Consider the following 26640-nt stretch of genomic DNA (forward strand, 5'->3'; position numbering starts at 1 on the left):
CATAGCACCCCTGTGTCCTTGCAAGTAAATAAGAGGCAGAGGTTTATGGGAGCTGCGCATGCCCAGGGAATGTCTGTGGGGCGCCGAGCTCCGGCCTGAGGCCTGATGCCCGCTTCTAGAGCAGCCCTGAAGTAGGTGCTGCCTGTCTGCCAAGAGGCCAGACCCCTCTGAAGCCCATCACTCTCCTCCACCTTCCGGATCCCTCATGCCTGGTCAGCTACAAATACTTTTCCCCTGAGCTGCCTGCTTCATGGGCTGCCAGGCCGCCAGGCCCTTGTCCCTCTACTTTCATCTTTCCTGGGTAGGCAAGGGAGCAGGGCAGAAAGCCAGAGTGGGCTGCCAGGTCCTGGGATCGCGCCTGGGGCACCTCAGCGGGCAGAAATGGGAGGGAAGGTGCCCTGAGGGGCTGCCCAGGGCCTCAGGAAATGCCCCTCATTTTCTACCCATGTGTCATTTTGTCCAAACATCAGACTGCTGGCCTCACCTTCTCCCTCTCACCAGGAGGAAGGGCTCCTCTAAGAGCTGCTCTGCCTCCTTCTGGGTCCGGCAGGACCACCCAAAGGGCTGCAGCTTGGCCAGAAACACAGAGCCCGAGAGGGGAAAGGAAGAGATTGGGGCTTACCCTCTTTATATTCTCCATGGAGTTACCACAGTGCTGGGCACGCAGCTGCTGCCCCCAAAATATTCATCACATTGAACTTTGAACTTCTCTGTGGCCTCTCCCAGCTCTCCTGCCTCCCTGGAGCCATCTCCCAGCCCTGGCTGGGGTCACCTCCCACCCCCGCTCCCCCTCACTCCATACCACCAGCCGGGGGCAGCAGGCAGCCTGAAGCTTTGACTCCAAGTACCCCCAAGAAGACTTGTCAGCTCTTGGGGAACCTGGATGCTATGAATTCATCATTCGACCCCTTCCAAGGTGCACTTATGAGCACTCATAAGGTGCACGCGTGGTCCCATGTGGGCTCTGCGGAAAAGGCATCTTGTTTGCCGAGAGCGTACAATGCAGGCAGGGAGGCAGAGGGTGGGGGAGCAGAATGCAGCCTAGATTTTAGCCTCATTCACCCCCTGACCAGCAGCTTGGTGCAGGGTGCAACATACCCATACTCAGTGGTCCTGGGACAAGACCCTGCACAGGAGCATTTCATAACAATCCAAGAGCGGAAAGGCAGCAGGTGCCGGGAGTCTCTCAGCCGGGTGAGCTGCCCAGCCAAGACGCTCCAGGCCTCCCTCGGCAGGGGCAGCCCTGGGGCTGGATGCCTGGAGAAGGCTCTCTAGAAGTCCTATGATGTAAATGGGAGGCAGAAGTGGGGAGGGCGGAGTCTACCCAAGGCAGGGAGAACCATGAGTGCGAAGGGATAAATTCAGGAATGTGCTGGTGGTGGCGTTCAAGTGTAAGGAGATCTGTTTGGTTAAAAGGAAAATGGGAGGGACCTAGGATGACAATAAATAATAGCAAATAGCTACATAGGGCTTATTATGTGCCAGACGCTATTCTAAGCACTTTATGTATATTAACTAATTTAATCATCATTAAAATGAGGAAGTAGGTATTCTTATTATTCCATTTTACAGATGAGGCACAGAGAAGCTAGGCAACCTGACTAAGGTCACACAGCCAATGACTCACAGAGCTGGGAAGCAAGCACAGACAGCCTGCAGATATTCTGGTTCCAGAGCCTGTACTCCAAACCTCTAGACTATATCATGGCTTGAGAACTAGGCCTTGAAGGAAGGCGTTTTTACCAGGAAGGAACAGGGCTAAAAATGGTCTCTTAAGAAGGTGATTGTGGAAAACTCCTCCCTGGGGGCCCCCTGCCTGCCCCTGTGGCCCAGGCTGCCTGGCCGACAGTGCTCCCCTCCCCGCCCACCTCCCAGAGTCCATCCCAGGGTACCTACAGTCCCGAGTGGGTGGCAGGGGTGAGGCGGTGGAGGCTGGAGCCCCCACACAGCCCACCTTGTCAGATCCCTGCTCTGCTTACTGGGCACCAAGGACTGAGCAAACATCACCTCAGAGAGGACCCCGCAGCACCCATGAGACGGCCACGGTGTGGAGGCGGGTCGCAGGCCCTAGCTCACAGGTGTCATGAATGGCCAGGCCCAGGATTCGAACCCAGGTCTCCTGACTCTAAAGCCCATCATGCTCCTCCCACCCCCGCGCCTAATGCCCCCCACAAGCTGTATGTGGCGCTGTACGAGCTCCAAAGAAGCGCCTGGGAAAAGGAAGCGGTTGGAGAAGTGGAGCCATCGTAAAGAAATGACAGCACAAGTCAGGGCCTGTGGGCACCTGGCAGCTGCTCCAGGAGACGAGGAGGAGGAGGAGAGAAGAGACCTTTCGGCAGAGGGGACTGAGCTAGGATCATTCCCCAAAGCCATGGAGAACGTGGTACACAGGCATCTTGCCACCACCAAATTGTCACAAGATGCCCACCTCCTGAACCCCTGAGTCCCCAGCTTGTGGCCTTTGGCCCCCTCTACCCTCCATAAAGCACCCCCACCCCTCACCCCTGCACACACACAGAGCTTAGCAGGCCTGCCCTGAGGGATGGCAAACACAGGCCTATGACTTCAGGTGAGAGTACCCCACTTCTGGACCTGCCCAGACAGGCCCGTGTGGACAAAGGCAGCTGCGGGCCTGGGTCAAGGACACACTCCTCAGGGGCTGGCCAAAGTCCTGGGGGCCTGCAGCCAGGCTGCTCTTCCAGTGGCTGAAACTCTACCCCAGGACCATCCCCAAAAGGAGATTTTGGTGGGACCTGTGACCCCCACCTGAGAAGTCTTCACTCAGCAGTGTAGCAGCCCAAAGCTGCCAGCCAATGATGCGCCAGACATCTGCTACAGGCATTCCGCTTTTTGCTTTAGCTGGGCTCTTGACATTTGATACCGCATTTGCTTAGTGCAACGACCCTATGCTATAGGAACTATCACCCCCAATTTACAGAAGAGGAACTGAAGCCCAGAGAGGCTCAGATAACCCCAGAGTCTAGGGACAAACAAGAGTGGGTGCCGTTCATAGAACACCTAAAAGGTGTCAGCTGCATTTACATACATTAGTAATCCTCCCGACAAGTCATAAGGTAGTGATGGGCAGTCCCATCTTACAGATGAGAAAATCGAGGCTCCTGAGGTTAAATCACGTGCTCTAGGCAGCATAGCTGCAAGTGCTGAGCAGAGATTCAAATCCAAACTTACCTAACTATAAGACACAAAGGATTTCACATTCCTGCCTCACACACTACTGCCTGCGGTCAGGGCTCTGACCTTCATCCAAGAGCCTCAAAAAAAGAAAGAAATGTGGAATCAATTTGTTCCCCAAGGGCGTGGCCTGGCTGGAGTCTCAAGAGGATACCCTGCCCCCACCAAGTACCAGATTCCCCCAAGAGGTCCCTGACACAACCCCCAACCCCCCACCCCCCACTGGGTGCACAGGTGGGTGGACATGTCGTGGTCAGGGGCTGAGGTTCTAGAAGAAAATGCAGTATAGGCAACCGGCTGGAAGCAGAAATGTGGTCGCTCCAGAGGTTTTGATTTGCAATCTTCATTTTGTAAGGAATGGGGGTTTTTCTTTTAAAAAAGCACTGGACTTCCTTGAATTTTAGACTTTTCACAAATATTTTTCTAGGAGAAAAGAGAAGAAAAAAAAACCCCCACAAAATGCCTGTTGCAGCTACTCACTTCCACAATGAATCACGAACACAAAACCACAGCTATGTGGCTAACAAAGGAACTATGTGTTTTCACATTTTGTTATTGGAAATCATTTAGCAATCTTCACTATGTCATCCACAGACAGACAGACAGACAGACGCGCACACACACCCCTCTGTGTCCAGTGCAGCCAATCTTACAACCAAGGTCATTAGATGACTTTGCATGTAACCCATTTTCTCTTTCTAATCCTTTTCTGGGAAATTATCCTGCAAGGCTTAAATCTTCCTGCTTAGCCCCTCACCAGAAGTGGGGGATGTGTGCGCGTGTGTGTGTGTGCACGGGGGTGGGGGGAGTGTGTGCGCGTGTTCTGGCTATGGGGGAGGATGAGAGCACTGAGACACTGATTCAGTGAGCTCCACAAGTGGAAACAAGGATACCTTGCAGAGTCCTTTTTTATTACTGTTATCATAATACGGCTTTGCTTTGGTAAAGCGATTTTCACCTGGGAAGCTTACACGGCTGTTCCTGACAGTGGCAAATTAATTAACTGATGGCAGATTTAAAGATCACGCAACTGGAAAAACTACTGGACCCATAAATCAGAAACTTCCTCTCCAGCCCAGACAAGGGGTGAAACCTGATATATATTTGAAAACCTTGAGCTCAAAAGGAGAATTCACAGGGCCTGAAAAGTCTTCATTATGATTTTTGAGGCTTATTCTCTCAGCCCAGCTTTCCACCCACACCCCATGTCTCTCTCTCTGTCTCTCCTTCTTTCCCTCTCTCTCTGTCTCTCTTTCTCTCTGTCTCTCTCTCACACACAGACACACACACACACCCCACCCCAGAGGGTGACATTCACTTAGCAGCCACAGTTCTGTACTAAGCAACCGGATGGGATGGACCTTCCCTGGGGCATCTGAAAAAGAGCGTTGACTGTCTTTCCATTCCCTTCTTGCTTCATCTCTCCCTAACCTTTTCCTTTCAAACAAAAATCCTAGAGGACTTAGGTCAGTTAAATGCTATGAGTACAGCCACAAGCTTGAAATGTTTGTTGTTACTATTTTTTTAAGTCGGACGCTGGAAGTGGCATACATTAACGTTTTAATGACCCCAACCGGTGCCCTTCTCTCCCTGCACAGGGCTGTGGGGAAATGCTGCTCAGCTCGCCAGGTTTCTGCAGTTTTCTGAAAAGACACTGGGGGCCTTGCCTGGCCGGTTCCTCTGCGGCGTCCGCACCAGGCCTGCTGATCTGCGCTTGCCTGTGCTCACCCGCTCCAGGGGCCGCCCGGCAGAATGGCTGCAAGCACAGACTCTGGGGTCTTGAGCAGAGCTGGGCTGGAATCACCCTTCCTCTGTCTCCTCATTGTGGAGTGGGGGTAACAGGAGTCCCCTCCTCATAGGGTCATTGTGAAGGCTCCTTAATGTGCTGGACATCTTCCACTTGCCCCTCCCCACCCTTCTCCAGCCCTTTGGCCTCTACCTTCCAGTCCTGTTCTGCCCACATGGGACCCCAGCAGGAGGGCAGAAGGCAGCAGAGGGAGTGGAGGTATTGATCCTCCCGGTTGCCTCATGATGGCAGCTGCCAGTGGGCAGTGGCTGTGTTCCTTTACCAGAGGCCGCAGCCCTGCTGAGGCCCTGTCCTATGGCTGGAGCTACTCTGGGTTCCAGTAACCCCTGGCACCTTGCCCCTTTAGACCTGGAAGGTTGAGGGCTTCCCTACATGGCTACCTGCAGGGTACCCCACCATCCCTTGTGGTTTCCTCTAACTCTATCCATGCCTTTGCAAATAGACTCCTTATTAAACCATCCCCATTGAGTGTGCCATGTGTTTCCTGCTGGAATTGACTGTTGCAGATAAAAAAAAAAGAGTATCAGCTCTTGGGTACTGAGCTCTGAGCTATGTGACTCAGCACTTTATCCACTTTCTTTTATTTCATTCTGACCACAACCCTGTGCTGCCAGTATTAGCATCATCATTTTTACACTGAGACTCAGGGAGGGGAAGAAACTCACACAGCATCAAACAACTGGTGAGCGATAGAATCAGATGAGACTGAGGGCCGACTCACGACCCTCGCTCCTAACCACTCAGCTGTGTCCTCCCGGGTATGTCGTCACGTGCTGTCTGTGAAGTGCTTCGCACAGTAGGGCTGGCTGACTCAATAGGGCTCCATAAAACCCACAGTCCTAAATTCTGCTCTAGCATAACCCTCACCAAACCCTAACCACAGCCCTAAGGTTAAAACCTCACCCTCAGGCCAGACTGGAGTTGTTCTCTAATCCTACCCTAACCGCCACCCTGTTGTGAAATGGAATGTCACCTCAACCACAAGCCTAGTCCCACCCCATCCTAACCCAAATATTCACCACTGTAACCACAATTCCAGACCCCTCTTCAGGGTCAGGCCAGGGTCAAGGCTGTAGGGAGTCCCTGCCCTCTACTCCTGAGTGCTGGCCCCATCCCGGCACAGTGCAGCCCTGTGCCCCCCTCAACACGACCGGCCGAAAGACACTGCGCAACGTCCACTTCCCACAGGTCACTGAGCTGGTGACTTTGGTGTGGGGACGACAAGGAGAGGAGGGTGGAGCCCCTAACACAGAGCCTGAGATATAGCAGGGGTACAGTGCACCCTGCTGATGGCGGTGGGGAAGGAGGATTAAGAGGAAGCAGGACCACAGCTTTCTCCAGCACTTCACTGCAGGCCGTGGGCAACAGGAGGCAACCAGCTCCTCTCTGAGAGATTTACAGAGGGCTGGGGCCGGGGCTGGGCTGCGAGGGAGTCCCTTCCTGGAACCAAACCTAGGGAGGGGTCCTAAATGCTCCTAAATTCTCCTCAGCTCTGGGAGAATCCTGGAAAAGGGAGTCAGGCAGTCTTCATCAGAGATTTTGGGGCCACAGGCCACATGTCCACCTTCAAGCTTAAATAGGAGAAGGAGGAAGGCGAGAGGAAGATGCAGGAAGCAGACACCATTTCCCTTGAAAGCACCGACTTGCCTGTGTGGGGAGCAGCAGAGGGGTTAGACAGCCCGGGGCCTCTTCTCCCCTGAGCACTGAGAGTCCTGAGCCCGGCTTCTTCTGCCCAGAGGTGTCTGCACGGGCCAAGTATGGTGGAAGGACAAGGCCTGCAGACTCTGCTGCCCGGAGAGAAGGCACACTGGCCCCACCTTCCTCACGACCTTTAGGCCCAGACTCAAAGCATAGCCAGATGCGTGCCCCAAGCTGCATCTGCCCGCAACCAGTGTCTTTTTGTTATTCACATACCAGTACCCTAAGACCAGCCATGGCCCTGCCCAGGCCCTGAGCTCCGCGGGTCTCAGGCATTTGTGTGGGCTGGGGAGGTACACATGAGCCCTCTGCAAACCCCAGAGGTGCACTCCCCTTTCAGAGAAACCTTAGAAGGGGCCTCAGGAGCCAAACCCAGCTGGAAAGGACTGCATTAAAGCAACGTGTTCTGTAGGGGAAATGGGAGACATTTCCCTCCTGGGAAGAAGCCAGGTCCAGGGTCCCCACACACAGCTGCACAAGCGGTGCACTGCACAATTCTTGGGCACCTGTCCTAAAGATTATGATGTGAGGGGACATCTCCTGGTCTTGTATCCAGGGACTGAAAGGGCCAGCACAGAACAGCCTGTCTCCCTCCTCTCCCAGATGGGAACGGCGTCTTCAGACCCACCCAGTCACTCCAAGCAGTCCCTGCTGGGCAGGGAGGGGCGGGACTGGCAGGGCTTGAGCTCCAAGGGACCCTGCACAAACCTCAGTGTGGCCTGTCTGCACTTCCAGCAACCCCTGCAAATGGCAGGGAGAGGGAGCACGGGCAGTGAAGGACGTTCTTAGCGGAAACCCAGATCTCTCCTGCTCTCCTCGGAAAGTAGCAGCAGAGCTTCTGGGACTTCAGACTTAGGAAATAAAACCCTTTCTGTTTGTTCTGGCTGGAGGCCCACGACGGAGCATCTCCTCTGACTACTCCTCTCTGAGCCCTCCCTCTCCCAAACCCACAGGCCCGCGGGAGGGGGTTCAGGGGTCCTTCGAAGGCCCAAGAAATGGAGAAACTGGGAGGAGACCCCTGCACAGCTGCTGCAGCCCCGGACCCCATTCCTGGCATTCCTGTTCTGTCCCTCTTAGCAGAGAAGTGCTGCCCGAGGCTCGCCCTGGCTCCAGACCCCCGAGGAGGATTGGGAGAGCCCCTTCCTGACGGATGACCTGCTAGGGGATGGGCTGAGTGTCAGCTCAGAAGGGAATGCACCCCAGACCATCTTTGCTCCAGGCAGCAGCGGGGGATACATTGTGGCAGGGATGCTCATTCAGTGGATACTGATTTATTGAGTGCTTGCTAGACTAGGCACAGTTCTAGGAGCTTGGGATATGTCAGTGAACAGAACAAAGATCCCTGCCCTTGAGAAGCTCACAATGTAGCTGGGGACAAACAGACAAAAAACAACAAACATAATAAATAAGTAAATTATGTTTGTTAGAAAGTGAAAAATAAAAAATACCATGGGAACACAAAGTGAACCAGATGAAGAGACTCTCAAGTTGAGGGTTTACAATATTAAATAACTAAATATAAGAAAATGGGAGACATCTCCCTCCTGGGAAGGAACCAGGTCCAGGGTCACCACATATAGTTGCATAGGCTGTGCACTGCACAACTGTTGGGGTACTCGCCACAGAGACTATGATGTGAAGTACATCCCTTGGTGGGGTGTCCAGCTGCTAAGGTTAACCCTAAGGTTAAAATCTTAAAAAGGTGGTCAGGGAGGGCCTCAGGGAGGAGCTTCTCCTGAGAGTAACCCATGTACATGTACATACAGGGGACATAAGCAAATACCCCAGCCCAGTCAGGATTGCTGAGTAACAATAACCAGCATCTTGCAAGGCACATTCTAGCCCACAAAGCAATCTATCACTCACAATGTTATGGTTAATCCTCCTGACAGCCCAGTGAGAAAAGGATTATCCTTCCCATTTTACAGATAGAGACATCAGGCTTCTTGAAGTTAAGTGGCCAGCCCAAGGTCATACGGCTAGTTAGTGGCCCAGCTTGGAAGCAAAACTGGGTCCCCGATTCTAAGTTTTTTCAAAATAGTGTAGTCAAGATCCTAAGGGTTGGGGAATTCCAGAGAAACCTCAGGGGAGCAAGCTTGTGGCTCGGAGTTATAAAAACAAATCAGAAAAAAACAAGGCTAAAAAAAGAAAAGGAAGGAAGGCGCTCAACCCCTAGAGGTCCCCGAGGCTTGACTCAGTCAGGATCGTGGAGTTGAGTCAACCCAGCAGGAGGACCACCCCACGGCCCCGAGGAAGGGTGACACCGGACGAAAGATGCAGGCTGTTTAACCCCAGTGCAGCCTTGCCAAGGGGGACTCGAGGCCAGACTGTCAGGGACAGCTTAGGTCTGCCATGATGAAAAGCATCACGTGTCCTTGTCACAACCTTGGAAATGGGTAAAGGAGGAGTAAGCACATTTCACCATCAGGGTCAGAAAATGGCCAAGCTGGAGGCCAGAATCTGAGACCATTAACTCTTGACCTCAGAGAAGACCCACTCTAGCCCTCTGCTTTACGAACGTGGACACCGGGGCTCGTGGAGGGCAAGGGACTTTTCCAAGTTCTCCTAGCGTAAGCTGGCCTCTCATCACGTCCCAGGCGTATCAGAGAACAGTCTTGGGTCCAAGGGAGTGGAAGGAGGAGGAGAGAGGACAAACAGGAGCAGGCAGGGGCCCGCGGCTGCACGCTGAAGGCCAGCGCAGAGGAAGCGAGCCGGCGGGAGGTGGCTGGAGCAACAGCCAGGCTCAGAGGGCCCAGCAAGCTCTCAGACTGGCCCAGAGTCAGGATCTCCTGGGCTCCCTGGAGACGGATCCGCAAAGAAAACAGATAAAATCCCCTGTCCTCCTGGGCCTGACAGTTGACTGGAGTAAGAAAAGCCCTAAATCCAATAAATAAGGAAAATATGTCAGACGTTGGTGCTGTGGGGAAGCGTAGCCAGGTGGGGGGCGGGGGGAGTGTCTAGGGGTGAACACGGAGGCCCCACCGAGAAAGGAAGACTGAAGGGGGAGGAAGAGAGCCATGAGAGTGTCTGGGAGGAGCGTTTGACCTAGTTGAATTGTGTCCCCAAAAAGAAGTCCTAAGCCCTGGACCTGTGAGTGTGGCCTTAGTTGGATATAGGGTCTTTGCAGATGTAATTAGTTAGATTTAGATGAGATCATACTAGATGGGGGTGGACCCTAAATCCAATGACTGGTGTCCTCATAAGAACTCCACACACACACACATGCACACGCACACACACACATGCACACACAGAAGAAGGCCATGTGACAACAGAGGCAGAGATTAGGGTGATGCAGCTACAAGCCAAGGGACACCAAGGATTGCTGGGTGCCGTCAGATGCTAGGAGGGAGGCAAGGCATAGATTCTCTCACAGCGCTTCCAGAAGAAACCAACCCTACCCACAGCTTGATTTTGGATTTCTAGCCTCCAGAACTGGAAGAGAACAAATTTTTGGTGTTTGAAGCCACTCAGTTTGTGGTAATTTGTTATGGCCACTCTAGGACACTAAGACAGTATTCCATGGAGGGGGGTGTAGCAAGTGCAAAGGCCCTGAGGTGGGAGCATCTCTGGCCGGTTGGAGGAAAATCCTGCCAGCCAGGGTGGCAGAAGCACAGTGGATGAGGGGAGCAAGTAGCAAGAACCAACATCCGAGATGTCAGAAATGTTTGGGGGCCAGATCATGAGGGTCGCCCTTGTGGCAAGCCCTTGATAAGAGGGACCCGTTACACTTCAGTTGGAGGATCAAGCTGGAAGGGGCTACAGTGGGTGGGTGTTTTTGGCCCTCTTGATCTTTGTCCCCTGGAGTGACACCTTTGAATATGTTACATCAAATGGTAGAATAAAATTAAGGGTGCAGATGGAATAAGGGTTGCTAATTGACTGACCTTAAAATAGGGAGATTGTCCTGGATGCTCCAAGAGGGCCCAGTGCAGTCCTTCAAAGTGGAAGAAGAAGGCAGAAGAGCCAGTGAGAGAGATTCAGCTGAAGAGGCAGGCAGACGAAGAGACTCAAAATAGAGTTGCTGGCTTTGAGGATAGGAAGGTGGCCACAAGCCAAGGAATGTGGGCAGCTTCTAGATGCTAGGAATGGCCCTCAAGTGACAGCCAGCAAGGGAGCGGGGACCTCAGTCCTCCAACTGCAAGGAACTGAATTCTGCCAACAACCAGAGTGAGCAAGGAATCAACTTCTCCCCTCGAGCCTCTAGGACCTGCTGACGCCTGGACTTTAGCCTGGCGAGGTCCGCGTCTTACGTTTGCCCCATACAACTGTAGGGTAATAGGTTTGCATTGTTTTAAGCTGCTACGTTTGTGGCAATTTGTCACGGCAGCCATAAAAAACTAGTACAGTGGATAAAGAGGTGGGGTGTGCAGCGAGGAGATCCAGAAGGAGAGGGAGAGGCTGGGTCTATGAGAAGAGGGCTGAGCCCAGCTGCCTTGTGGGGGAGCCGCGGCTGAGAGGCACCCGCACAGGGTCCACAGCTTCCCAGACACCTCCCGCCACCCCCGCCTGCCCGGCTCAGCACTGTCCTCCAGGCCCTTGTTGCCCAAGTACTGACCATCCTGCTGTCCCGAGGGCCCAGCCGCTAGGCCAGGTCTAGCTAAGGAGCAAACCCAGTGGAGGTCCCTGCCATTCTGAGAAACGTTGTGAGGCTTCCCTTTAACCGCCTCTCATGTACAGCTGGTGCGTGCAAATGGTCCTGGTGGAACCCCCAAGCGAGCCAAAGCCACCACTGACGCTACTGCTGGATCCATTAGTCACGCCTCCCAACGCTGGGTCTGGACTCTGACTTCTCCCCAGAGCAGTGTCACACGCACGCATGCGCACACATACACACGCATGCACCCTAGTTTTCTGTCTGCTCTTTGCCACAGCTGCTTGTCCTCATGGCAAAAAGAACCAGCTCGCTGATGGCTAACATGTGTCAAGCACCCACTCACATCAGGCCCCCTACTAAGTGCTCTGCTCACATGGTCTCATTTCATCCTCTCTTCAGTCCTATCAGGAGGAGACTACTGACTCAGAGAAGTTAGGACGCTTGCCTGATGTCACACAGCCGGTGAGTGGTAAATCCAGAATTGGGACCCAGGATTGTCTGAATCTAAAGCCCAGGCTCGGATCCTCACTATTCAAAGTGTGGTCCATGGACCAGCAGCATCAGCTTCACCTGACACCACGTTAGAGACGCTCACCACAGACCTGCCGAATCAGAAGCTGCGTGTTAACTAGTTCGCGGCTGATTCACGTGCCTGCTGCACTTTGAGAAGCACTGGTGTAAAGCGCTGTTTTCCAACACCTGCTGGTCCCAGGTCATTGTGACCACCCCTTCCCATCTCTAAAGGCCCTTCCCTGGCTGCCTGCCTCTTGCTTCCCAGGTGGGGTGGGCCCTCTGCCCAGCCTTGGAGAAGAAGCCTGGACCTGGGGCTCAGAGGGAGTCTCCAGGCCCCCACTGCTAGCCTAGGCCGCAGCTGGACAACATCAACCCACGTCTGGCTCTGCAGGGCATGCTGCGTGCTGCCCGAGACTCCTGGCCCTCCCTCTGTCTTCCTTCTGAGACACAAGTCTCTTGGCCTCTGTCTAGTGCTTTCTTAAAGGGGGCCTCTGGTCACCACAAGCCCTACAGCATCTCCCCTCCCTGGACATTTTGTGTCCCCCTCTCGCTCCTAGGATGTCCCCTGTGTCATGTCCCTCCCTCTATCTGGACACCAAGGGCCTGTCCAAGTCGCTATCAGGATAAAGGCCAGCGGCTGCCTGGGAAACCTGGCCAACCTCACAGGAAATGTCTGACACCACCAGGCTAGCGGGATTTGGCCTCCTAAAGCAAAACACAGCTGGGCCGACAGCGGGCCACTCGGACTTTCCCAGATTTCATGGCATTGAGGCCCCAGGGCAGAGAGAGACTGGGCTGGCCTGGAGGCTGCAGCTCATTAAAAACATCACAGTAGCCCCTGGCCAGGGAGCCCATGAAGCTCGCAGAGGACGGCCCTGCTGTGGGCCGGAGACCTCACCCCAGGCCTTGGCCCTCCACTGCCTCTTGTACATACAAAACCTTTGCTGGGGGATGGAAGGCTCACATAGCTCATCCTCCTTCCCTCCCAGCCTCCTCCTCTCTCCAGCAGTGGGCCTCGTTCATTTATTCATCCAACTTACGTTGCTCAAGCTCCCACAGGGTGCCAGGCATGGCGTTACGGACCAAGGACACAGTCGTGAATGAGCAGGACACAGCCCCTGCTCTCAGAGAACTCCTGGCCCGGTGAGCATTGAATAGAGCATCCCAAGGCAAAGTGAAAATGATACACCAGGGTAGCCTGGAGCCTCCCCTCCTCCTGCACTCTGAGCAGCACAGGGGGCGTGCCCTTGGTTCCAGGTACAAGGTGAGGGTTCAGTGCCAAGCAGGCTCTTTGTTAGGCTAACTCTTCAGTTTGGACCAAGTGACAGAGAGCAAGTTCAGATTGAGGACTTTCTCTAAGCTAGGACGGTGGGAGGAGCTGTGAGGAGGTCCAGGGCACAGTCCATGCAATCTAATTGCAGACCCACGGGGATGCGTGCCCAGTGTGCGCTGCAGGGGGTCGGATAGCCGGGTGGAAGTGATCAGGTGAGGGTTTTTAGAGCAAGTGGGACTGGGCTTTGAAGCATAGAGGAGCAGGATGGGCTGGAAAAATGGGGCAGGGGATGTCAAACAGCTCCGACTCAAGGGTGCAAGGGACAGAATGACCTGCCAAACACCCACCCCCAACACTCACATGCATGCGCACACACACGGATCTGCGCGTTAGACAATGAATGACTCCCACGAGCCAAAAGAGCTTGCGGGGGAATGCCCAGCTGGAAGGACTCTGCTCCCGCCCGGCCCTGGATGGCCCTGGAGCTGGCATCTCTGGTGTTCCTCCAGGTGCCTTCCCATGAGGCCCACCTGCAGCCAGGACCAATCAGAACAAGGCTCAGCCCTGCCCACCTGCCCACGGCCAATCCCAGGCTGCCCGGCCCCCTGCATTGTCCACCTGGCCGCTTGGCTCTGCCGCGCTCTCTGCCCCAGCATCCCAGGGCCTTGGCCAAAGGGTTTGGCTTTTCTGGTTTTGACCTTGGAGCTCCCTAGACCTCAATCTGAGTTCATCCTTCGGCTCTTCTGGTTCCTGGCTGCCCTTGGAAACCGCCTGCTTGGGTGGTTGGGGCCCTGGAACCCACCTTACCAAGACCCTGGTCTGCTTGCCTGCCCTACTCCCCCTTCAGAGTTGCTGGACAATCTCCAGCTCCTTTCCTTTCTCTCCTGAGCTTTCCCCCTGGCTACCTGAGCTTGAGGGCAACCTCCTCTCCTGTTCTCCTGGCCTCCGAGAGGGCAGATCCCTTTTCCCCTAGTTCAGCAAGACAACGTGGTGACATTTCAGAAAGAAGTAGGGAGCGAATGGAAAAACCAACCCGAAAAAACAAAAGGAAAACACAGCTCCTAGAAATGGACCAGTTTACAAAGTTCAGATTTCCTGTCCTGAGCTAGAAAAAGTCTAGACAGGTTGGCGGGTAAGCAGGCCAGGGAAGCCTGCCCGTGAACATTCCCCCTGCCCACTTCTTATTCTACCTCCTTCCCCCTTAAGCTCCGTCACTTCCCCTCCAAGGAGAGAGATTACTGCTGGGTGGTGATGAACTGAAGGGGTTTTTCTTACAGAGGAGTCCTTCCTGCATCCCAGAGACCACAGGCAGAGGAGGAGGTGGAAGAGGAAAAACATTTATAAAGTTTACTATGTGCCAGCCACTGTTCTGAGTGCTTTCGTTATGTTAACTAACCTCATCCTCCCAACACTTCCGTGACTCTGATTGTCATCCTTGTCCCCACCTTACCAATAAGGAATCAGAGAGGTAAGTACTTGCCCGAGGTCACCCACCTAGGAAGTGGCAAGGCCTGGATTCCAAACAAGAGAGCTTGTCTCAGCGATATGCTCTCCTCAGCCTTCTCCCAGGACTTGGAGGGTAAAGACTTCACCTGACACCTCCCTTGTCCACCCCAGCCTGGCAAAGCCAGCACCAACCCCACCACCGGCTCTCCTGCTCCCCTGCCTCTGGTGGGGGCAGGGAAAGGGGAGGAGAGTGGGGAGGAGGGAAGGAAGGACAAATGCAGCCTTCTCCGCCAAGGTCTTCACCAAGTGGTCCTAAGGAACAAGGCTCTCCGGAGAGAGACTGCGCCAGGACCCAAGGTCCAACTGAGGAGGGACTTACCTGGCCAGCGGCAGCTGGGGTGCCGGTGGCCGTGTCCTGGCCACGGTGCCTTCCCGGGTGGTGCTGCTCCGGCGCAGGCTGGGGGAGGCCTCGGCTGCACGGCGTGGGGCCGGCCTGGCGTTCTGGGGGTCGAATTCCTCCTCGGGGATGACCTCCTCACAGCGAGCTCCGCGGAAGCCCGAGCGGCACACGCAGAGCTGGGGCCGGCTGCAGGAGCCCCTGTTCTGGCAGGGCGGCTGGCACACGGCTGGGGAGACAGAGAAGGGTGAGGGCAGGGGCCGGGGCCCCCACCCTCCTGGCAGAAGGGCCTCCTCCACTCAGCGGGAAGTCAGCTCCTGGCCTCAGAAGGCTTCCGGCCATTTCTCTCTCCCCTCCACCCACAGGCCTCAGGTGAGGTTCACCTGTCATCTCTGAACAACCAAGGACCGAAGGACCAGAGGCTGGAGCGGCTGGCACCATCACTTCCAGCAGAACACCCCAACGTGTTATAAACTTAAGGGTTTGCTTTTGGTTGTCAGTCTCAACGGCCAGACTGGAAGGCCCCTGAGGGCAGATGTCAGACGTCAGATGTTTTGTTTTGTTCCCTCCTGTAGCCCCAGAATTTAGGACAGAGACTCACAGAGTAGATTCTCAGTAAATACTGAATGAATAAATGAATGAAGAATGAATGAATCTCTGGAAACAACCTAAACGTCCTTAGATGAATGAATGGATAAAGAAAATATAGTATATATATACAGTGGAATATTACTCAGACATAAAAAATAAGGAAATCCTGCCATTTTTGACAACACAGATGGATCTTCAGGGCATTATACTGAGTGAATTGAGTCAAACAGAAAGACATGCTATATGATCTCGCTTACATGTGGAATCTTAAAAAAAAACCTCATAGATAACAGAGAACAGATTGGTGGTTGCCAAAGGTCGGGGGGCAGGTGGGAGGTGGGCAAAATGAGTCAAAAGGTACAAACTTCTAGTTATAAAATAAGTAAGTCCTGGGGATGTACTGTAGTGTGTGATGACTATAGGTGATAATACTGTATTGTATATTTGAAAATTGCTAAGAGAGTGGATCTTAAAAGTTCTCATCAAAAGAAGAAGAAAAAATTTGTAACTAGGGGTGGTGACAGATGTTAACTAGATTTGTTGTGGTGAACATTTTGCAATTTATACAAATATCAAATCATTATGTTGTATACCTGAAACTAATATAATGGTATATGTCAATTGTATCTCAATTAAAAAAAAAGAATGAGTCTCTTTTATGGGAAAGGGCTCAACATGGCCTGAAAGTCAGGGGGTTTGAGTTGTTGGGGGTTTTCTGTCTTCCATGAGCCATGTGAGCTTGACCTTACTGAGCCTCAGTTTCCTCAGGAATCCTGTGAGGCGTGGGCTGAGGAGGCTGGAGGGATCCTAAGGGCCCGTCAAAGGCATCTTCAGCATGACAGTCTCTCCTCTTCTTCTGAGATCATCTGCTCTCAATTGCCTCCCCTCCTCAGCAAATGGTAGAACTGCTGACCAGGATGGAAGAATTCTGCCTCCTGGGCCCTGGGTCCCGCCTGGGGGCAAAGTGACACTGGATCTGGGCTTCTTCCTCCAAGCCAGCACTGGGCAGCAACCACCAGCCACTGGGGCCATGACTTTTCTCTTCACTATCCTTCATCACCTTGCAAAATCCAGAGCCACCTCCAGTGACCAGTGGCCAAGGGAGAGGCCCACGCAGAGGCACACATTGGAGTGCAGGGCCCTGTCCCCCTCCTCCCAGGACCTGCCCTGGGGAACAGGTAGGAGCCCAGGAGAGCACATTCGGGCTCACGCTGGACACTCTAAACCCAATGTCTCCTACATCTGTCACTCATTCATTCAACAAATATTTGCTGAGCTCCTACTGTGTGTTAGGCACTGGGGACAAAGTCTTTGCCCACATGGAGCTTGCAGTTGGGTCAGGGAGACCAATAAGAAACAAGAAAACAATAACGTAACGTCATTTCAGGGAGTAGCACGGGCTGCCCCATGTGCCACCATCACTGTGATGGGTTTTTAACATATGTGTCTCAATTTCCCAACTAATATGGTCAGCCCCTCCAAGTGTAGTGACTGTCCCTTACACTTCTTTGTATCCTTAGCTCCTAGCATATGCCTAACAATAACACAATTATTATTATTTTATTATGGCAGCTACTATCTATTGTTGCTTATAATACACGAGGCATGGTGCTTTGCCTGCACTATCTCATTTAATCCTAGCAGCCAGTGTGATTGAGTCTCGTTTTACAGATAATGCTTCTGAAGCTCAGAGAGGTTAAAAGACTTGCCTGAGGTGACCCAGCTAGTCAATGGTAGATCTAAGATTCAAATCCAGGTCTGTTTGACTGAAAAGCCCAGGGTCTTTCCACCCCATTGCCTCCCAGTGGGGCCGGTACAGTTCTTCCTCCCTACCATCTCTGATCCTCGGCCTGGAGCTGACAATGAGACAAAAGGGATCTATGGCTTCAAGGCAGCCACAAAATACACCCTTGGGAGCTCTGTCCTGGGAAGCGGCCCGTGGTAGAGGCCTCAGGACGCCATCCCTCTCCAAAGCCCACACAATAAATTTTAGGTGATGAGAGAGGATGTTTACCAGCTCATGCATTCATTCAATGAACATTAGTAGAGTATTCATTCACAAGGTGTAAGCCTTATGGTAGAGAAGATCCCTTTCTCGAGGAGCGTTCTGTCTCACAGAGAAGCAGGGACATAGGTCATGTGATATGTTGGCCAGAGCCCTAACCTAGGCTGAGGCAAGGAGTAGGGAAAGTCAGGGAAGGCTTCCTGGAGAAGGTGATGCTGACCAGAGACACACAGGATGAGTAGATTGGGCACCGTGTTCACCCAGGACCCTCAAGGGCAGCCTTTCTACTCAAGGGAGAATGGGAAAATAACAGGTCTCACCACAGGATTCCAACCACGGGCTGGATCCTGAGGCCAGAGCATTTGCCCCAGTGCCTCAGCAGCCCTTCCTGGCAGGCCCCAGGCCTCCAGGTAAGCAGACCATGCCAGAGACTTCTAACCCTGAGCACTTCCCCAAACACAAACTCCCTCCGCAGCAGGGCTTTGGGCTATCGCCTGGCCACCACTCCATCTGCCCAAGCAGACTTAACGCCTACCTAACCATCTCCAGGCCCCTCCCACCACCGCCAAAGACATGGTCTGCTGGGGCCAGCCCCACAGCCAAGCCAGGGCCAGCGAACGCTGGGCAAGGAGGTGTGCCTGGGCCAGGCCTTGGCCCTCGCCTATTTTAAGAGGGAGTAGAAAGGAAAGGCCTGAGTGGTTTCCCACGTGGACCACCAATGCTCCATGGCTCCTAGTCCCTCAGACCCACACCTCTCTGCCGGCAGAGACCCCAAGGCTGGTGTGGGCGAGAGGAAGGTCACGCAGCCTCGGTCTCACTTCCACCTCTGAGTGAATGGGCCTTGCCCTTAAGACAGCCTTTCGAAACCAACCTGGCTTCCACCCCTCCCCTCCTGGGCCCTGAGGATGGCCCTCCTTGACTTTCACAGTAAGATCTTTCACTCTCTAGAAACCCAAGACTCTGAATCCGTCTGCCTCACTCGACCCGCTTACTTCTGGTTCTCCCTTATTTACTAATATATTCTGCAAACATTTTGTGAGCACCCTCTCTTGGTCAGATGAGTGCCAGGGGTACAAAGACAACAAGACTGGTTTCTGCATGGAGGAAGCTCTGCCCAGTCCTGGGTTCTCATAACCACGGGGGCCCCTTGCCACACAGGGAGCTAGGTCCTCAGTCAGGACCAGGGTTGGCAAACTTTGGCTGGTACAGTGAGCAGCTCGTGGAAAATGGGTGGTTGGGGGGAAACTATAAAAGTTCTAAAAGGCTTCCAAACCAGCTAGGCTTGGCAGAAAAAATCAGCTCGAGAAGATAACCTTTCTGGATCAACCACTTATGAAACAGCGTAGAGGCTAGATCTACTAAGAAAGATCCTTCGAGGTTTCAGATTTTCAGAGGTTTTGAGCCAACCTTCACCGACTTCATTTGCATCCTCTCTTGTGTTGTTTTCACGAGTATCAGCAAGAAGTGACATCTCACTAAAGTGTTGAAGCGTTTTGTTCTGAGCCGAGCATCCACATTACGGGATTGGAGCATAACCTCCTCTCCTCTCTCCACAAACCCATACTCACTGCCCCCAAAATGGCCACAATGGTGGCTCCAAGTGCTTGCCTATGAAAGGAACATTCTTATGACAGTTTTTACTGCTCTGTCATAAAATAAGGGAAATAAAACAGTTGCCCGAGTGTTTTCGAATACTATTTTTTCCCATTTAAAAAGTGTCTTTTGAGATTATATTTCTTACTTTTTTGGTGTTAAAACGTTCTTTTTTAATTAAATGTGCTGGCAAATGGTAGTTTGTTTCTCTAACATCTTCACTTGGCAAAATGAAAAGCTGGCTACTGTACTTTGATGTCTAAGATATTTTTGGTTATTTTATTGGTACAAGAAATCCAAAAGTTTAGGCCCCTTTGGGAAAGAGGGGGCAATAGTGGTCACGTGTCCTATTGTTTAGAAGAGACTGAAGCAAAACATTCCTATGTCAAATGAGCACAGATTTCAAAACTGAAGTATCAGAAAAGAAATGAGCCATCTCTGAATCGCCGACGGCAGGGGCTGCCGCATAGAGCAAAGAAGGAAATGCCGAGGGCGGCCTCACCCTGCACTGCGGGAATTGTAAGAGAGAAAATTCCTAGCCCGTGAAAGGCTGGAAGTCGTCATGTTTGGAGGTTTTCGGAGCCTCGTGTCTTTCATTTTTCCTCAAGTGCAGCGCTCATGCCTTATGCTTAAGAAATCAACCCAGGATGGGTGTATGGTTCTAATGAGTCTTCATTGATTGATTATTGTGAAGAGTTATCAAGCATGATGCCACGATGTCCACATCTGATTGATTAATGGTGAAGAGTTATCAAGCATGATGCCACGATGTCCACATCTGATTGATTAATGGTGAAGAGTTATCAAGCATGATGTCACAGTGTCTGCGTTTAGCCATGGACACACCCTGGCCCCTCCCTGCAGGAGGCCAGCATCCTGACACTGGAGGCGATCCTGTTACCAACCTCCCGGGGCCCACTCACCAATGCCAGTCTTTAGACATTCCTAATCTGGGCTCCACCTGAACCCTTGCTTTTCCACACTCCTTTGGCACTCTTCTCCTCACTGAGGACTGGACATGTGGAAAGTTTCAGCCTTGGGAGTTCTGCTCTGCGGAGTTAGCAGGATGCCAAAAGAGAGGGGAATAAAAAGAACACTCCCGAAATTGCTTTGAAAGTAAGAAATAAAAGGCATCGTTCTCCCCAACCCCCCACCTTCTGGCCGTGCCCCTTCTACCTTCACTCTGCTCCAAAACAGGCAAGCAGAGGTTTGCTCAGATTTTCCACACAAAACCCCTACCTGTGGGAGGAGACCCAACTCGGAGCGGGCAGGCCTGGGGGAGGTTCTGGAAACAGCTCCCACCTTGTGGGCTGCTCCTACCATCTACTCAGCGTCTGTGATCAGCTACGTGGCAGCCAAAAGAACATGGGGTTGGGAGTCAGAAGGATTTGGTTTGACCCTGGCTCAGCCACATCCCAGCCGCGTGACCTCGGCGGGGTCTCACCTCATTAAGATGCCTCAGCCGGGGCCTCAGTGGTCTCACCCATCAAATGGGTCTCATAATTCCTGCCTCATAAGGTTGTTGTGAGTCTCAACAGAGAGCACCGATGTGGAAGTACTTTGTACCCCCTAAAGCTGTGCTGTCCAGGACAGTCTAAGGCCGTGGCCACACACTGGATGTGGCTACTTCAAATGAAATTGGTTAAAATTAAATAAAACTTAAAATTCGGTTCCTCAGTCACACTAGCCACATCTCAAGCACTCAGTAGCCACGTGGGGCTCATGGCTACCATGTTGGACAGCAAGACATAGAACATTTCCATCATCACAGAAAATTCTATTGAACAGCACTGTAAAGCTTTCAAAAAAAAAAACACCATTCCCCCAGTGGCCAAGGCCAGAGGGCTTGTGAGCTTCTCCGCTGTGACCATCTTGCCAGAGGAAGGCAATGTCAACACAGCCCCAGACAGAGAGAAGGACAGGCCCTGAGGTGCAAGGCAGGGCCGCTTTCTCGGTGTTAAACACAGCCAGGCCCCTCCCCACACCCACCACCCCAGGTAGGGCATTTGTCATCCGCTCTCTCTCCTGTGCCCCAGGGACACCTCCTCCTTCCATCAGATGAGGCACTGGCTTCGGGGTGGGCCCCTTAAGCCTGTGCCGTCCTCCTGGGCCTCCAGCACCGTCCCCTCTGACCCTGGAGATGAACCTCAGCTCCAGATGAGACTCTGGGCCCAGCACCCCCACTCCTGAAGCTCAGCGGTTCCACCATTAAACCTCCATCTTTCCTAACATTTGTGTCAGTGGGATGCTAAGAACCTACCCACTGAGCTACGCGATCCCTTCCTCAGGATGGGGCCCTGTCCCCTTCCACACTCAAAGGTGTTTGCAGACAGGACAGTCTGACCCACCCTCAATACTGACCTCAGCGTCTCCCTGGGCACCCCACCTTAGACCCCCACTTGGAGGCCTCGGTTTGCCCCTGGAAGTCGCTTACTCGAGGGTCCACCTGTGTCCCTGAGCTGTTTCTCCACAGCCTCACCTTTGGTTTTCCCCAAGATGCGTCCCTGATGTCAGAGATCCCAAGGCCAAGGAAATCTCTGTCTGGCCCCCAGACACCCTCAGAATCTACCCAGAGACCCGTCGTCTCCACACCCAAGCTCTGCTCAGGGCCTGTGCCCCCAGGCCCCGACCTCAGCCCTGAGCCCCCAGGCTGTGGGAGAAGTTAGGTCCTCAAGGGCTCGCCCTGTGTCCATCGCAGCTGTGCTGGGGCCGCAGCTCAGGCTGGCTGGAAACAGCACTGGGGCTCAGGGGCCAGCCAAGCGCCCGGCTCCAAAATAGCAGTTGTGTTCACATAAAAGCCTCTAACGAGAGAAAGATGCCGTTCTTGGCCCCTCGCACACTCTCTGCAGACGTCGTCTGGCAGGCCGAGCCGGCCTCTACCGTTTGGCGGCCGGAGGGGAGGAAGGGGAGGTGTGAGTCAGACCTTGGCTCCCAGCCCCTCGCATGGACCGCCCTGCTAATTGCATTAACAAATGCCACGATGCTGGGCCAGTTGGGGGCTGGGGGCCAGGGGCTGGGGGCCAGGGGCTGGGGCAGAGAGCAGCCCCAATTCCCACCAGCTCCTGCAGGCTTGAAGAGGGAGACCACTGGGCAGGGCTCGCGGCCCAGGGCTGAGGCCCGGGTTTGCCTCCAGCTGCTGCCCCAAAGCAGAAGAGTCTTTTGTACGTCTCCACAGCCTCGAGGGCCTTGTCTGGGAGGAGGCAGGGCTTCAGAGGCCTCAGAGACAGAGGAGTCCCTGGAGACAAGAGAAGGATGGGATGGGGTCCTGGGTCAGCCCCCACTGGGGACAAGCCTGGGGGCCAGTCTTTTCTAGGGGAGCAGCTCCCGGGCATGGAAGGCAGTTCTGTGGCTGACATGGAGCCATCCAAACCCTTCTGCAGCAGCACTGGCTCCATGCCCAGGACCCAGGATGGTCAAGAGGGAAGGAGGAACCATTCCTGCTTACACTTAGGCAAGGCCAGGGCAGAAGCAAGGCAGAGAGAGTGGGCCTGCGGTCAAAGAGACCTGCATTTGAATTCAAACCGTGTGAGGTCGGACAAGTTTCTTCACCCCTGTGAGCCTCAATATCCTCATCTAGAAAATGGTTGTGCATCCAATATTGACTATTTGCCTAGGATGGTAAGCAAGACAGACACTGTCCCTTTCTTCACAGAGCTTCCAACTTAGAGAGATTGTCACAAAACAAGTAAACAAACAAGTAGAAGAAGAGAGATCGGGACGCGAGCTATGGAGGAAACAATCGAGGAGCTGGAATCCCAAATAACAAGGCTGGTGGGGGCAGCTCTAGAGAGAGTGGTTGGTGGGGGCACCTCTGAGGGGGAGAGCTTGAAACAGAGACTGGAAAGATGACAAGGAGCCAGCCGCATAAAGAGGAGGGAAAGCAAAGAGAGAGAGCGGCATGTGCAACAGCCCAGAGGCACACATTCCTAGGCTGGGTTCAGCAGGCAAGGGGGTGAGGCTGAGAGACGAGGCTGGAGAGTGAGGCGGGTTTGGATACACCACAGCAGGAAGGTTTGAACAGGAATGTCTTGTGATCTAACTTATGGAGAAAGCACGGAGGGTAAGGGGCTAAGGGTAGCAGTCAGCGGGCTGCAGCAGTCACCCAGGAGAGCATGCAGTGCCCTGGACTAGAGAGGCAGCAGGGGAGGCAGGGAGAAGCAGACAGGTTCCCAGAGATCTAGGAAGGAAAACAAACAGGACTCAGTGATGGATTGCATAGAGAGCCTGAGCGAGAGGAAGGGTCCAGGAGGGCCCCCAGGTGTCTGGCTCGACCATTCAGGTAGATGAGACGCATTTTAACAGGATGGATAAGACCCCGGCGGGGGAGTTGGCTCAGAGGGAGGGAAACCAAGAGCTCAATTTGGACAAGTTGGGGTTGGGATGTCTGGGAGGCATCAAGAGCAGATGTGGAGTAGGCAGTGGGATGAAGGAATCTGGAGGTCGGAGGAGAGATCTGGCTGAAGATATATTTAAATCTGGGCGTCATCAGCCCAGAGACGATGTTTACATCCATGGGAATGCATTAGATCATTCCAGGAGCAGTGCAGCGAGAAAGAAAAGAGGACCCAGGACTCAGTCCTGGGAAACCCAACATTTAGTTGTTGGATAGAAGAGAAGCAGCAGCCAGGGACAGAGGAGGAGGCCAAGACAGAGAGTGACATGATGGCCACTCACAGGGTGAAGGGGGTTGAAGTACTTAGCGTGGTCACTGGCACAAAGAGAGCATTGCCACTATTATTGTTGCATGTTAATTGTCTGGCACAGTGCCTACTAGTGCTCAATAAGAGGGGGCAACTAATACTTGGCTTGGCTCCCATGGCCCCCCTCTTTGTGTGGGGGATTTGGAAGATCTGGGGAAATTCCTGGGGCAGCCTAACATTAAGATGTTAGGTAGAAAAGGAGAAGCCAGCAAAGGAGGTGAGAAGAGGCAGCTGGGGATGGCGCCAAGGAAACTACCAGGCCACCCATGTGATCCTTCACCTGCTCAGTCCTTTAACAAACGTGTACCAAGTAGGCAGTCCACTGGTATCAACAGGACACGGCACCGGGCTTCAGGATCCCCTGGGTCAGAACATCTCCTAAATACTACTCATTTGAACAAAGAGCCCTGGAGTCACGCACCTGCTCACCAGGAAAATCTAAGGTGCCCGGATGTGGTGGGGGGAGAAATGGATGGTCTCTTGTTAGGACTGTACCCTCCATGTTAGTTAGGTCTCCACTGAGGGCATGTGATCACTCCCCTTAGTTGCCTCCCACCTTCCTCTCCACCACTCCCTGCCAACTACTGAGGCTCATAGGATGGTTCATCCAGAGATGAGCCCCACAGAGGCTCAGGCCTCTGGCTCCTGGCAGTTCATAATCAGTCAGTGAAGAACCTGCACATCGCCCTGCCCTGGCCCGTTTGCTCAGCACTTACCATACGAGGCCCTGGGCTAACTCTTCACAGGTATCACCTCTCTTCATTCTTATAACTATTACAGGTACTATTCTCATCCCCGTTTGACATATGGAGAAACCAAGGCCGAGAGTAGTCAAGCAGCTTGCCTGTGATTGCCACACTAGGAAGTGGTGGAGGAAGGGTTTGAACCCAGGGAGTCTGGCTCCAAGGTTGGGGCTCTTACCCACCTGGCCACAGTCTTGCCCTATGAGATGGGGTCATTACAGGGCTAGGATGGGCGGGGCTAGGTAAGCTCCCTCAGGGACGCCAAGGAGGGGCCCAGATGAGGAGGGACGGGGTCCTCATAGCACTTACATGTGGATCAGAAAGAATGCTATTTCAATGGCCCTGTGTGCACAGAAGCTCGCGACTAAGAGGGCAGGAGCAAATGCCAGCCTGCTCCAGGATCTCCTGAGGACCATGGGGAGTTTTCTGGAAGGGGTGACAGAACCGGGGCAGCAGAAAGGGACCTCTCAGCACAGTGCTGGGACAGGCCCTGTATTACTCAGTACATACTCATTGAGCCTTTAGCTTGTCTCCAGTGAACATTTGTGCTGCCTGCTAGGAGCTGAGAGACAAGGCCTTGCCCTCAACATGAAGGCCAAACATGGATAGAGCACATAGAACATGCCAGACCTTGAACTGAACATTTAACCCAAGTTATCTCATTTGTTCCTTACAATTCTGTGAGGCATGGAGTAATAATAGTCACATTTTACAGATGAGGAAACTGAGGCACAGAGAGTTTAAGCATCTTGCCCACAGTCACACAGCCACTAAGTGGCAGGCCTGGTATTTAAACCCAGGCAGACAGCCCAGTCTCCTGGCTCTAGCATTACATAACAGCTACACTTACCATGCGCCAGGCTGTGTACACACACTTGCTCGTTTGCCAGCAACACAGTCTTAAGCCCTGTACTCTGAAGCCAGGCTACCTGGATTCACATCCAGGCTCTGCTGATTCCCAGCTGCAAAGCTTGGACAAATAATTAACCTCATCTTTAAATGGGGATAAAGATCATATCTAGCTTATAGGGTTGTTGTGAGGATTAAAAATTAATAATACAGGGGCTGGCCCCATGGCCGAGTGGTTAAGTTCATACATTCTGCTGCGGCGGTCCAGGGTTTCGCCGGTTTGGATCCTGGGCATGGACATGGCACCGCTCATCAGGCCATGCTGAGGCAGCGTCCCACATGCCACAACTAGAAGGACCCACAAGTAAAAATATACAACTATGTACTGGGGGGATTTGGGGAGAAAAAGGAAAAATAAAATCTTTTAAAAAACAAATAAATAAATAAAATAAAAATTAATAATATAAGATCCTTCGAGTTATACCTGACCTGCAGTAAGAGCTACAGAGTGTCATTATTATTAATCCTCAGAAACAACTCTATCTGGATTGTGATACTCATGGGTGAGGTTCTATGGATGGAAGAGGGCCAGTCACCTGCCTGAGGACACAGAGCTAGGATTCAAGCCCATGACTCCTTGGATCTGGCACCAGGATCCAAAGGCCATGCTCTTAACTGCAGGGACTCCCTTTGCCCTCCCCAGAACAGCCCCAGCCTCTGTGCATCTAGGCTGAAATAAAATGAGAATTCAAAGAATTCTTCAAATCCTCTTCCCCAGTGTGAGCCTTCAGAAGCCCCTAAAGCCTGTGTGTGTGCTGGGGTGGCGATGGGGGCAAGCCAGTCTGGGAAGACTGGACAGACTTCCAAAAGCCTTAACTATAAACAGGATCCAGTCACCCCACACCCTACAGTCCTTCCCCTCAGCTGTGCGGGCCGGGCAGGCCCCAGTCAGCTGCCTCCACAAACACATAAACACTTAAATGGTGTGGCAGAGCTGGCAAAGCCACAGAAGGAAAGGCAGTTACCAAGACCAGAGGAGGTGGCGAGGACCCAGCTCCCGATCCTGCCAAGGTGAAGGGAAGGGTTGGGATTCCAGCAACAGCCACCTGTAGATGCAGTGGCTTCCTGAGGTCCAGTGACTGGACAGGGATGAAGGAAGGGACCTGCCAGGAAGAAGGGCTGATAGGTTACAGCAACCGACGATTCTGTGAGAGGAGGCGAGAGGGGCCAGGGCCA

At 53.1% G+C, this 26640-nt stretch overlaps 1 protein-coding gene across 4 annotated transcripts in view; it reads right to left on the reverse strand.

Annotated features, from left to right (window-relative positions):
• LTBP2 (latent transforming growth factor beta binding protein 2) overlaps positions 1-26640 on the reverse strand; it is a 100021-nt gene that overhangs the window by 62886 nt on the left and 10495 nt on the right. For all 4 annotated transcript variants that reach the window (XM_070514066.1, XM_070514065.1, XM_044774011.2 and 1 more), the window contains exon 3: positions 14906-15152. In XM_070514066.1, the coding sequence (XP_070370167.1) occupies positions 14906-15152 (247 nt within the window). The remainder of the gene's footprint in view (positions 1-14905; positions 15153-26640) is intronic.

The sequence above is a fragment of the Equus asinus genome, chromosome 7 (assembly GCF_041296235.1).
Source record: "Equus asinus isolate D_3611 breed Donkey chromosome 7, EquAss-T2T_v2, whole genome shotgun sequence".
In the NCBI taxonomy this organism is placed as follows: Eukaryota; Metazoa; Chordata; class Mammalia; order Perissodactyla; family Equidae; genus Equus; species Equus asinus.